This window comes from Rhincodon typus, chromosome 10 (genome assembly GCF_021869965.1).
Source record: "Rhincodon typus isolate 14 chromosome 10, sRhiTyp1.1, whole genome shotgun sequence".
Classification (NCBI taxonomy): Eukaryota; Metazoa; Chordata; class Chondrichthyes; order Orectolobiformes; family Rhincodontidae; genus Rhincodon; species Rhincodon typus.
The window spans coordinates 71,975,814-71,989,596 of record NC_063341.1 but is presented as its reverse complement, the minus strand read 5'-3'; the positions used below and the strand labels follow the sequence as shown (position 1 = coordinate 71,989,596).

Here is a 13,783-nt window from a genome sequence, read left to right as displayed (position 1 = left end):
GAATAGTGTAGGTTAGATGGGCTTCAGATTGGTTTCACAGGTCGGCGCAACATCGAGGGCCGAAGGGCCTGTACTGCACGTAATGTTCTATGTTCTATGTTCTATGTTTGAACATATCTGCTCCTTTCATTAGGCTTTCTACACGCCCAACAATTGTCAACATTGAACCTATGAACCTGGCTGGATGAATAGAGCGCCAAAATTCCCAAGGAGCTGTACACTACCCGGAGCAAAATAGCCCACATGAATGACACCCGTCCACCGCTGTCAATGTTTACCAGCTCCCCACTTGACGCATTTAGAATCTTGTGAGCAGTTTGGGGCTCTGTATCTTAGGAAGGATGTGTTGGCGTTGGAGAGGGGAGGAGGTTTACAGGAATGATAATGAAGAGCTTGTCATAGGAGGAGTGGTTGAGGAATCTGGATCTGTATTAAATGGAGTTTAGAAGGATGAGGGGGAATCTGATTGAAACTTACAGAATACTGAGAGGCCTGGATAGAGTGGATGTGGAGAAGACGTTTCCCACTAGTAGAAGAGACTAGGACCCAACAGCACAGCCTCAGAGTGGAAGGTATAGCCCTTTCAAACTGAGATGAGGAGGAATTTCTTCGGCCAGAGGGTAGTGAATCTGTGGAACTCATTGCTGCAGAGGGCAAGTCATTGAGTGTATTTAAGACAGAGATGGATGGGTTCTAGATTAGTAAGGGGATCAAGGGTTATGAGGAGAAAGCTGGTGAGTGTGGTTGGAAAATGAGATTCGAATAGTTAGGTGGTCGTTTTTGACCAGTGCAGACTTGATGGGCTGAAGGGCCTTGTTCTGTGCTAAACACGTCTACAATTGTGACTCTATGACTATCATGGGGACAGGTGATCAAACATTTGGTCAAATAGGTAAAGTTTAAACAACATCTTGAAGGCGGAGAGGAAGCTGTTGAGGATAAAACAGTTTATGGCGTAAATTTCAGAGTTGAGGTCTGAGGTACTTGTTTCAACCTAGATGCCACTTGGGTTTCTCCAATGTATTACAGCTCCTAATGGGATATCTCAAACTATTAACAACAACTTGCATTTGTGGAGCTCCATTTGCAAAGTGGAAAGAAAATCAATGCACTTAAGGAAGACTCAAGCAATAGTTGGGTGAACGCTTAAAATGTCAGAAGGTATAGACCAAGTGCAGGCACAAGGGATTAGCACAGGTTGGTGTTTGTAGGTTGGCACAGATGTGGTGGGCCAAAGGACCTGTTTCTAAACTGTATGACTCTATGAGTGAAAAGGAAGTGATATATTTTTACAGGAACAACATGGAGAGACAATATAAAATAAAAGGCGTTATTCCTAAAAGGATACGAAGCAAAGGATCCTGGGTGTTGTTACAATCAGATCCTGAGTGAGATTTCCCAAATTATTATTACCGTTCCAGAAACATTATCCTACACTGTCAAGCTGATGGGTCAGGAAGGAGAGTTGGCTCCCTTGAGTTATTCACACAGTCACTAAGTTGGTCACAACAAGATTAATTAACAAAGTTTCTCATCCCTTTTGGATACATTTTTCCCAGATCCAAATAAATTTATGTTTGAAAAGCGCGAATTTAACCAGGGTTTCTTGAATTAACGAAAGAAAAGATTTATTATTAGTAAATAAACATGAGAAGAAATAGTGATGAAACATATTAGACACAAATCAAGAATAAGAAGTGAGTTCAAAGAGATGAAAGTGCAAAGAAATTATAAGTTATTTGTTGAGTTGTTCATGAAGAGAGCATGAGATGATGTTGTGAGCTTTATTGAATAGAACTGTTTGCATTGACATTAGTAGTTGAGCAGTTGATTTCAAGATTCTTGTTTTTGGAGATTGACAGAAATTCTGTTGTTCTGATTCCTTTCAACAGTTACTGAATTCCAGTGTTCAGAATGAAAGAGACAATCTTTTTATACCTGCAGTGCAGGAGTGTTTAAAATGGCTGTTGTCAAAGCTGTGGCCTGTACAGCCCTATAGTACACACTCTAGGATAGTGTGTACACACTATTTACACACTACAGTACACACTCCAGCCAATAACACATCACAGATTAGAATTGCAGACAATTTTTAACCTCTTTTTCCATATTTCCTGAAAGGTAAAACAGATGTGTCTGTAAGAGGTGGTTTTCTGCTAAGAGACATTCATCTTCATCCCCCTCATTATGTCTTCTTGTTAAGTTGCTCCTAGTTTGAAGTTTCCCTGACACTTCACGGGTAGATATTCCAAGGGCTTCACGCAGGACTTAGCCAAAATTTGTCACTGAATTTGTCTGAATCATTCACTGAAATTGGATCCACCTTATTTTCTCTGTAGCATTCCTCTTTTCAAAAAAGCCACTAATTTTGGAATTTAAAAAAATGTTTGTGACAACTTTGAGGTTCTCATCCAGCGATGAACTGTGAAACACATGAAGTGGAGATTCACCAAGTAGAAAGTTTAGAGAAACACAGGGATCATGGGGTTTTGATCAGAATGGAGGAGGTTGTGGATGAGGAGGGGTAAGCTCAGGGAGGGATTCCAAAATGAAGACGAGATTGAAATAGAGGTTTTGATGAACGATGAGATTACAAGGTGTAAAGCTGGATGAGCACAGCAGGCTAAGCAGCATCAGAGGAGCAGGAAAGCTGACGTTTTGGGTCTGGACCCTTCTTCAGAAATGAACGATGTTAGGTTGGTGAACAAATGGAAGGTGGCTGAAAAGAAACTTGGTGCAAGTTAGAACACAAGCACCAGAGTTCTGGATGAGTGCTTATTTCTGGAACCCCAAAGAATTTGCAATTTTCATCATTGTGACTCATAGAATCACACAATATTGAAGAGGCCCTTCAGCCCATCGACTCTGCACCGACAAAGCAAACCTGTTTAAACCTACCCTAGCCCAACTTTCCAGCACTTTCCAGCCTAGACTGTTATGACAATTCAAGTGTTCATCCAAGTACTTTGTAAAGGTTGTGAGGTTTCTCACCTCTACTATCCTCCCGCACAGTGTGTTCTAGATTCCCTTCACCCTCTGGTTGCAGAGATTTTTCCTCAAATCCTGCCTAAACTTCCTGTCTTCATCCTAAAGTTATATCTCTTGTTATTAATGCTTCAATGAGGGAGAACAGCTACTTTCTATTGACTCTGTCCTTGCCCTTCATACACCATAGTCCAGTCCCCTCTCAGCCTTCTCTGCTCCAAAAACACAACCTGACCCTATTTAATCTCTCCCCATAGCTAAACTGCTCCATCCCAATCAACATCCTAGTGAATCTCTTCTGCACCACCTCCGGTGCAATCATACCCTTCCTTCCTTTTGGGCAGCACAGTGGCTCAGTGGTTAGTGCTGGTACCTCACAACACCAGGTCTCAGGCAACTGTATGTGTGGAGTTTGTATGTTTTCCCAGGGTTTGCTTGGGTTTCCTCCGGGTGCTCCGGTTTCCTCCCACAGTCCAAAGATGTGCAGACTGGATGGATTAGCCATGGGAAATGCAGGGTTACAGGGGTAGGGTAGGGGGGGTGTGGGCCTGGATGGGATGTTCTTTCAAGGGTCATTGTGGACTCAATGGGCTGAATGGCCTGCTTCCACTATGCGGGAATTCTATAGTGCAGCGACCAGAACTACACACTGTTTTCCAGCTGTGACCTAACCAAAATTCTGTACAGCTCCTACATAACCAGGACTGATAAAAGCAAGCAACCCATATACCTTCTTATTAACCTGTCCCATCACCTTCTGGGATCTGAGGACAAACATCCCAAGATCCCTCTGTTCCACTGAGTTTCCTAGTGTGCTGTCATACACTGAGTAGCACCTTCTTCCAAAGTGCATTAATGCTTTTCTTAATAGATCGTCTCTCAGAAATAATTTTCGCAAATGGGTAACTTTGTCAACAGAACAGGGAGAATGAAAGGCACTCCACGAGGTTTTCATTAACAAGTTCCCAAACATCAGACGGAAAGTCGACAGGTACCACCAGAAAAGCATATGAAAATAAGAAAAAGCGCACGATGAATCAACGCAGAACCTGGACAACACCCAGAAATGTGGACACCAGGCCCCAGGTTCACCACAAGCACAATAAACACAATACACACCATGAGCAGAAGAGGCATGTGCAACCTGAGCCAACCGAAGCGTTACTTTCAACCGAGGAAAATGATGAGCATTATAGAAATCCCCAGCTTGGATCACCACAGCAAATGTTACATCTGTCAACGTTCTCTTTATCTTCTTCATCACACTCAAGGGAGATGCCTGGTTCACACTATCAGCACAGCATATTGAGATCGCTGAGTCATCAGTCAATCTCTTCCAGTTACTCTTCAGCACGGTCAAAGGAAAGGGATGGTGCACATCCTCGTGAGAGATCATTAAGGGAATCAAGTAGCCTTCCGCTCTCTAGCAGTTCTTCTTCAGATATGTCAAGGCACAAGAAAAGAGTTACACAACCAGCACATCATCCCTCTGACACTATTGAAAAGTGTAAGGATGGCAACTGTAATACCAAACAGCTCCGAAAACCTGCCCACAGGCCCACAGTCAGAAAAGCCTCCTTGTCTTCAACTGAGGCCCGTGCCCAATCCAGTTCATTTTCATCCTCGGCTAAGTTGCATTCAAAGTGCAATGGAAGTTCTGAGCGCACATCATCAAGCTCATCATTGTCAAGTGTATCAAACTCCAGCCAGTTGTCAAAGCACTGGCGCAGTAAACCTTCTCGGCAACACCAATCCAGCTCTTCATTAAGAACTAGCAGTTCCAGCAGTTCCATGTCTTGGCACCAAAAGACACGGTCATCTACAAAGCATGGCACAATCACCAAAGTATGCAAAAGTGGTAAATGTATCCATGAATATATCAAATCACGGTCAACTACTATACATAAACTAAAGACAAACCATAGGACCTGGATCTTCAACTCCAAATCAGGACAGGTAAAATCTTTCAGCATTGTAGCACTTTCATTTAACCACAATGTTTTGGGGATGTTACAAATTGCTTCTAACAATACTTTTTTTTATTTTCTCTATCGTTGTAGGAGGAACCCAATGCAAACATCCTCCAGCTTCGTTTTGAACCTCATGGTTACTCGGTATGATCTATCTGGGGGTCCAACAAGTTTCTTGTCTTACAATTGCATGTGTGTCCAATGTGGTTTATTATGGAGGAACATTTAATTCATTCCTCTGCTCTCTTAACTGAATGGTTCCCATTTGAACATTTAAGCTTGCACTCTCACCTAACACTCTCAACTCTGAATCAGTGTTTTGTTGAATTGAAGCTCCACTCCAAGACTTGAGCAGATACATCAGATCTATCGTCAGGTAGTACTGCATTGCTGAAATGCTAAAATAAATATTTAAGAGGTACTGTAATGGGAGTCAGTCCATATGTTCAAATGAATGCTAATTAGACATTTACTATCTTGATCTCTTCTGCTTTCTTAAACACATTTGGCCACACCATCCTCCTCTATGGCCATGGAATTGTCCTCACATGTTTCCGTCCTTACTATAGAGTCACAGAGCATGGAAACAGACCCTTCAGCCCAACTCGTCCATGCCAACTAAGTTTCCCAAACTAAATTAGTCCCATTTGATGCATTTAGGCCATATCCGTCCAAACCTTTCCTATTATGTACCTATCTAAATGTCTTTTAAATGTTACAACTGTACCTGCATCTACCACTTCCTCTGGCAGTTCATTCCACATTCAACCATCCTCTTGTGGAAAGGTTGCCCCTCAAGTCAATTTTAAACCTTTCTCCTCTAACCTTAAAAATATGCCCTCTAGTTTTGAGCTCCCCTACCCTAGGGAAAAGACCTTTGTTATTCACCCTATTTATGCCCCTCATGATTTTATAAGCCTCTATAAAGCCACCCTTCAACCTCAATTCTCCAGTGAAAAATGTCCCAGCCTATCCAGCCCACTTTTATAACTCAAACCCTCCAGTCCCAGAAGCATCCTTGTAAATCTTTCCTGAACACTCTCCAGTTTAATAATATCCTTCCTTTTGTAAGGTGACCAGAACTGTACACAGTGTTCCAAAAGTGGCCTCACCTATGTCCTATACAACCGCAACATGACATCCCAACTCCTATACTCAATGGTCTGATCAATGAAGTAAGCATGCTAAATGCCTTCTTCACCACCCTGTCTACCCGTAGCCAACTTTTAAAGAACTATGAACCTACACCCCTAGGTCTCTTTGTCCGACAGCACTAACCAGGGCCCTACCATTAACTGTAAAAGTCCTACCCTTGTTTGTCTTATCAAAATGCAACACCTCACATTAATCAAAATTAAACTCCATCTGCCACACCTTAGCCCATTTTCCCAATTGATCAAGATGCCTTTGATCAAGATCCCCCAACCATGGCCAGAGCATGTCCAGCATTTGCTTCTATTCCTATATTGGCAGAGTTCCTCGGTTAAATCTGTGACTTCCCTTTTCTTCCACAGTAAAAATGGGGAAACATTATTTGAAACTGTAGGGTTGTTGTGTGTGCTCTGACAATACCCAATTGTGCTTCTTGAACACCTTTCTCAAGTCCCCCAGGTTTCCACACTCCCTTATGGTCAAACTGCTGTTCTTGATGACCCTCCAGTTAAACAGTAGGAAGATATTGCCTTCAGTTTCTGTCATCAACACTTTCCACCAATTTCATCTACACCAGCACACACACTCCCTTCCTATCCCCACTCCCACTTCCTGTGATTGGCTAAATTTGAACTAGGAATGTTCCCAGTTTAATGAAGATAAATTACCTCAAGCCAAGCTTTCAAACCTCTGTACCTGCTCTGTTGGAAAGACCATCGACCTACAACTCTGTAGCATTTCCCATCTCCAATAATGCTTCATTCCAGCTGCTTTCAATCTTCCATTTGTTCTCTGTCACATCTACACACAACTGTGGCAGTTTTCTCCTGTTCTCTCATCTAAACTGCATAAATTTCAATCACCCAAAACTCTAAGTGGGTTTTCCGCCGTACTCCTGACAAAGAAACAGCACGTGCTGGTATTAAGAATTCCCTGAAAGCCACCGGTGCTGACATTGCAGAATCTAAAGATTCAAACGTGTCATCTTTTGGATGAGATGTGAAACTGTGGAGGAAAATTTATTCAGGTAGAGTTAAATATCATTTAAAGTAAAAGTCTCCCCATATCCTAACCAACACCTGTCCTCCAAGTAGGACTACCAAAATAATTAAGTTTGTGGTTTATCTCAGTTCCTGTTTGTGGGCCTTCCTGTGTACAAATTGGCTACTACCATTTGTCTATATGGCAGCAATGACAACATCTTGAAACTGATAGTTCTCTGGCTGTGAAATGCTCTGGGACAACTTCAGCGTTTTGCTTTGAAGAATCATAGAATAGAATCCCTACAGTGTGGAAGTCATTTGGCCCATCCAGTTATGACCAACCCTCTGAAGAGCATATATCCTGTAACCCTGCATTTCCCACGGCTAACCCACCTAGCCTACACATCCCTGCACACTATGGGCAACTCAGCATGGCCAATCCAATCTCACCTTCACACCTTTGGACTGTGCTAGGAAACCGGTGCACCCAAAGGGAACCCACGCGGACACAGGGAGAACATGCAAACTCCACACAGACAGTCGCCCGAGGGTGGAATCGAACCCAGGTCCCTGGCGCTGTGAGCCACCATGCCACCAGATTTGCTTAATTGTGAATTTGTGTGTGTCTATCCATCAATCATTTTTTCCCTGTCTCTTTATGTCTATCTCTCTATTTCTCTGTGTCTCGCTATCTCTATCTATGAAACATATACAGGGTATTTGGTGAAGTTCACAGACTTTACTAATGCAAGTGATCTTCAATTTCAGTCACAAAACAAAGATCGATTAAGCTTTGAGTCATCGTCCAAATCCAGCTCAGGATCTTCAGCGAGTTTTTCCAGCTCATCTTCCTCTTCATCTTCATCGCAGCAGGTACGTCACAGCTAAATGATTCTAATAATGAGAATTGGTAACGGCTTGACCAATGTGTTATTGGGAACTGCAGTAAATATCTGTGGTCACTGCTTAAATATCTCTGGCAGCTATCAATAAACCTGAACGGTATGGTGTCATAAAGTCATAGAGTCATACAGCACAGAAACAGACCTTTCGGCCCAACTCATCCATGCCCACCTGGTTTCCTAAACTGAACTATTCCCATTTGCCTGTGTTTGGCCCATATTCCTCGATACCTTTCCTGTCCATGTACCTATCCGAATGTCTTTGGAGGAGAGAAACATGCTGAAAGTTCATCCACCTGCTCATGTACAGTCACACATGCAGGAAAATATATCTGTACAGAACCATTTTACAAACAGAATTATCCTCAGTTTCCCTGCCCTTAAAGATGCACAATAACTTTTTGGAACTTCATGATCAAACCTCATGCAATGAGCCCCACATGGACAAATTACCAGAGGTTTAACAATTCCTGGATGCTGGATTATTAACGAAGGCCGGCAAACATTGGGAACAGAATAGGATTTGAACTCAAAGGTGATTTGGTGAATCATCATTGCCATGGCTGAACTTTGTTACCAATAATAAGTAGATACAATGCAATGGTCTAAATGATCTGGCCTGTACTTAAAACCAGAAGATTTGGAGCAGAATTAGTCCATTCGGCCCATCAAGTCTGCTCCATCATCCAATCATAGCTGACATGTTTCTCAACTTCATTCCTCACATAACTCTTGATGCCTTTACTAATCAAGAACCTATCAATCCCTGTTGTAAATACAGTCAATGCTTTGGCCTCCATAGCCCTCTGCAGCAATGAGTTCCACGGATTCACCACCCTCTGGCTGAAGAAATTCCTCCTCATCTCAGTTCTAAAGGGACATCCCTTCATTCTAAAGCAGTGCCCTTGGATCATAGTCCCACCTACTAGTGGAGACATCCACTATGTCCATTCTGTCAAGGCCTCTTTGTATTCTGTAAGTTTCAATGAAATTCCTCTCTACCCCATCCTTTCAAACTCTATTGAGTACAGAATCCGGATTCCTCAACCACTCTGCATATGACAAGACCTTCATCCCCAGGATCATTCTTATAAACCTCCTCTGGACTCTCTCCAACTCAAGCACATCCTTCCTTAGATACAGGGCATAAAACTGCTCACGATATTCCAAATGCAGTCTGACCAGAGTCTTGTACAGCCTCAGCAGTACATCTCTGCTCTTGCATTCTAGCCCTCTCAACATGAATGCTAATATTTCATTTGCCTTCCTAAATGCCAACTGAAAGTGCATGTTAACTTTAAGAGAATCCTAAACTGGGACTCCCGAGTTCCTTTGTGAGCTTTAGATTGCTGAAGCCTTTCCCAATTTCGAAAATAGATTACACCTTTATTCTTTCTACAAAAGTTCATAACTTCATACTTTCCCATATTGTATTCTATCTGCCACTTCTTTGCTCACTCTCCTAGCTTGTCCAAGTCCATCTGCAGCCTCCCCACTTTCTCAATATTACTGATCCCTCCACTTGTCTTTGTGTCTTCTGCAAAGTTAGCAACAATGACCCTTGTTCAGATCATTGATGTATAATGTGAATAGTTGTGGTCCCAATATGGATGCCTGTAGAATGCCACTAGTCACCGACTGGCAACTGAAAAAGATCCCTTTATTCCCACTCCCTGCCTTCTGCCAATCAGCTAATCCTCTATCCATGCCAGTGCCTTGCCCCTAACACCATGGGCTCTTATCTTACTGAGCAGCCTCCTGTGTGGCAACTTGCCAAAGATCTTCTGGAACTCCAAATAGACCACGTCCGCTAGCTCTCCTCTGTCTAGCTTGCTCGTTACTTCCTCAAAGAATTCTAACAGATTTATCAAGCATGACCTCCCCTTGACAAAGTTAACATCACCAAGTCCCTGTGGCACCCTGAAGATAGCTTTATGAAGACTGGGCACCCACCCAGACCCTCAACCAAATGACCATTTGTAGCATGGGTGACTTGATAAGGGGTTGTTCCCAGGATATTCAAACAGAGTGAACATTAAACAATAATTGAATAATCACAGGGGAGGGCTGAGACTAATTGTTACACTTAAACAGCAAACTCAACATGAGCTAGAGGTTCAAATTATCACATAAAAACAGAACAGAGATAAGAACAGAACAAAATAAGAACAAAGTTAACGTTTCGGGCCCGGTGACCCTTCCTCAGAACCGGACCCGAAACATTAATTCTGTTTTTTCCTTCACAGATGCTGCCAGACCTGCTGAGCTTTTTCAGCGACTTTATTTTTGTTCACATTAATACCTTGCCCAATCTGCCAGATTTGGATATCTCTTGCATAAACTCAGAGTTGTGCTAGCAAGCACTGTCCTCACAACTTCATATGTCAATGTTTTTAAAATGAGCTATCATATAGAGCTCATAGAATAGAATCCCTACAGTGTGGAAGCAGACCATTCAGTCCATACCAACCCTCCTAAGATCTCACCCAGACTCACTCCCCCCAACCTATCCCTATTACTCTGCAGTTCCCATGGCAGACCCACCTAAACTGCACATCTTTGGACTGTGGGAGGAAACCGGAGCACCCAGAGGAAACCCACGCAGACAGAGGGAGAACGTGCAAACTCCACACAGACAGTTCCCCAAGGGTGGGATCAAACTTGGGTCCCTGGTGCTGTGAGGCAGCAGTGCTAACCACCGAGCCATCATGCCTCCCTTATAAATACACACTGGCCAATAAGCAATGGTCAATTGGCAAACTAATTTCAAAAGTACCAGTTACAGAGTTTTCATCACTCTATTTATTTTTGGAGCAACAGCTAGGGTGACTTGTAGCTTATTGGGTATACTGATTGCCAGAATAAATAGGGAATTGGAAAGAATTTCACAGAGCATCAATAGACTGTGCGACCCAATGGGACAATGCCCTTCAGAATCTTTCGCTCATCTTACTCCTCCTAAACCAATCAGCAGACACTTCTCTCCTTCATACACTTCTCTGGTTTTCCTTCGAATGTGGCCAGGCCATTCCTCAATAAGCAAATAATTTCTCACTAACATGTATTGAAGCAAAAATAGTCAGAAGTAAATTTCACCCTTTAATGTTCAATCAACCTTTGTGTGTTTTCACCTTTCTAATCCTTCTCAACAATTTTGTTACTGTTTAGAATGTGCTACTTCCAGTATAAAATGTGACTACTATTTTTTAACAGTGACCTTCATTATGTAGCAGAGAACTGTCGTAAGACTAACGTGATAAAAACAATTGCACATAGAGGGAAAATCACAATGGAATGAATGTGACCACCTATGTTAATTAGTGAGGATTGTTATAACATGCCACACCACAAATCAACTTAAGGTCTCTTGCCCGCTTCCACGTCAAGATTCTGGTGTAAGGCCTGTCTGAGGCCAGTTATGGGAGTAGGCCCAAGCTGGTCAAGTGTCCAAGTATAGAAAACATGAGCTCTCCTTTTCTCTTATGAATGCTTTCCATCTGCTGAATACTGTTAGACATTCAACAGAGGGTGGCACAATAGAAAAATCTACTCTGTGATATTTATTTGAGATGCACAGGGAATTTCCCCAAATGAAATACATTGATCTCCTAGACAACCTTCAATCTTACACCCTCTGTAAATTTTATGTCTACCAAAACTTTGCAGCCTGACCATGCCTTAACTTGCAACCAGCCCCATTCACACTCTATGCTTACCCAAGCAACTGCTACATGGTAAAATTCTTGTCCTGTTTTCAGATCCCTCCATGGGTCTTCATCTCTTCCTACCCTGACATCGCCTTGATTCCACAATTGGTGCCTTCGGCTGTCTAGACCCTAATCTACAGATGGTCTTCCTTAGCCCCTCCATCTCTGCAACTCTTTCTCTTCCAATACGACTCTGTTTAAAATTGACCTCTTTGACTAAGCTTTTGAGGCACATATTTGTGTGTGAAATGAAAAACAGAAATTGCTCAAAATATTTTGCAAATCAGGCAGCATCTGTGGAGAGAGAAACTGAGTTAATGGTCCAACTAAACTTTCCAAATGGCCTAATGTTAAATTTTGCCTGTGAAACACTTTTGGGATGTTGTTAACTATTTTAAAGGCATGACATAAATTGATTCACATTTACAATTAATTGCAATAGCATGAAGCATTCCGCATGAATATTTCTGAGTAAGAATCTTGTTTAAATTTTTCACCTTCAGTCCTTGTTCCTTGGAGACTCCGTACCACCAATATTCTCGCTGCTAATCCGTGCCATCACGATCGATGACAAAGAGAGAGGTTATGAGACAAAGGCCTATGTGGATAATTCAATGGACCAACGAGCATTACAACTATTTGTGGATGAAATTCAAGAAGGAGGCAACTGGCGAGTTTGTATTGACGCTGAAATGCCTAACGTACACAGAGCATTGGTAATGTACAACAGTGAATACACATGGGTCTTGTCAAAGTCTGTATTACATTTTGATAAAGTACTGCAATAATCCATGTTTTGTTCCATAGGATGCAAGAATCTTCAGTGTTAGACTATTGCAAGGGTTTAACACTGGGAGTCAATGGCCTAGCGGTATTATTACTGGACTGTTAATCCCGAGACCCAGATGACGTTCTGGGGACCTGGGTTCAAATCCCACCACAGCAGATGGAGGAATTTGAATTCAATAAATGTCTCGAATTAAGAATCTAATGATGACCATGAATCCATTGTCGATTGTTGGGAAAACGCATCTGGTTCACTAACGTCCTGTAGGGAAGGAAACTGCCATCCTTACCTGGTCTGGCCTACATGTGACTCCAGACCCACAGCAATGTGGTTGACTCTTAACTGCCCTCTGGGCAATTAGGGATGAGCAATTAATGCTGCCCAGTCAGTGATGCCCTCATCCCGCAAATAAGTAAAGAATAAAGTTAAAAAGATTAGATAGGGTAAATAAAGGAAACCCATTTTCTCTCAAGAATGTCCATAATCTTAAAATTAGAACTGGTTTGCTCAGGATGATGGTTAGGTAACCCAATTTCGTTAAAAACAGAAGAAATCGAGAAAGGTGGTGGGGGACAGTTGTACTGTTCAAAACTGAGATGGATAGATTCGTGTTAGCTAAGTATATCAAGGGATAGATGTGAGATGCAGATTAGCCAAGGTGTGATTGAATGGGGGAACAGGCCAAAGGAGCTAATGGCGTTCCCTGTTCCTGAAGAAATCTTTTCTTGTGCCAAGCACTGGCACATTGTGTTATGTAGCAAAATGGACTTCTACCTCCAAGGGATACGGGGAGAGGGCAGGAAGGTGGAAGTGTGGATCAGCTATGATCCAACTGAATTAGTGCAGCAGGCTCAAAAAACTGAATGGCTTACTCCTGCACCTATTTCTTACGGCCGTATGGGCCAGGGTTGAACAGGGAGTCTTTTTCACAGAGTGCTGATTCTAGCACAGAGCTTTATTGAGCGAGTTAGTGAGTGAGAGAGAGAGTGACTGAATGAGAGACTGAGTGTGAGGGGAAGCAAGTGAGTGAGTGAATAGAACATAGAACATTACAGCGCAGTACAGGCCCTTCGGCCCTCGATGTTGCACCAACCTGTGAAACCAATCTGAAGCCCATCTAACCTAAACTATTCCATTATCATCCATATGTTTATCCAATGACCATTTAAATGCCCTTAAAGTTGGCGAGTCTTCTACTGTTGCAGGCAGGGCATTCCACGCCCTTACTACTCTCTGAGTAAAGAACCTACCTCTGACATCTGTCCTATATCTATCACCCCTCAATTTAAAGCTATGT

The 13,783-nt window shown here is 42.5% G+C and overlaps 1 protein-coding gene across 1 annotated transcript in view; it reads left to right on the top strand.

Moving 5' to 3' along the window:
* Positions 1 to 13,783, top strand: part of vtg3 (vitellogenin 3, phosvitinless) — a 97,938-nt gene that overhangs the window by 59,477 nt on the left and 24,678 nt on the right. Inside the window, exons 23-26 of the mRNA XM_048601553.1 lie at positions 3,904 to 4,941; positions 5,046 to 5,099; positions 7,859 to 7,963; positions 12,203 to 12,415. Coding sequence (XP_048457510.1) covers positions 3,904 to 4,941; positions 5,046 to 5,099; positions 7,859 to 7,963; positions 12,203 to 12,415 — 1,410 coding nt within the window. The remainder of the gene's footprint in view (positions 1 to 3,903; positions 4,942 to 5,045; positions 5,100 to 7,858; positions 7,964 to 12,202; positions 12,416 to 13,783) is intronic.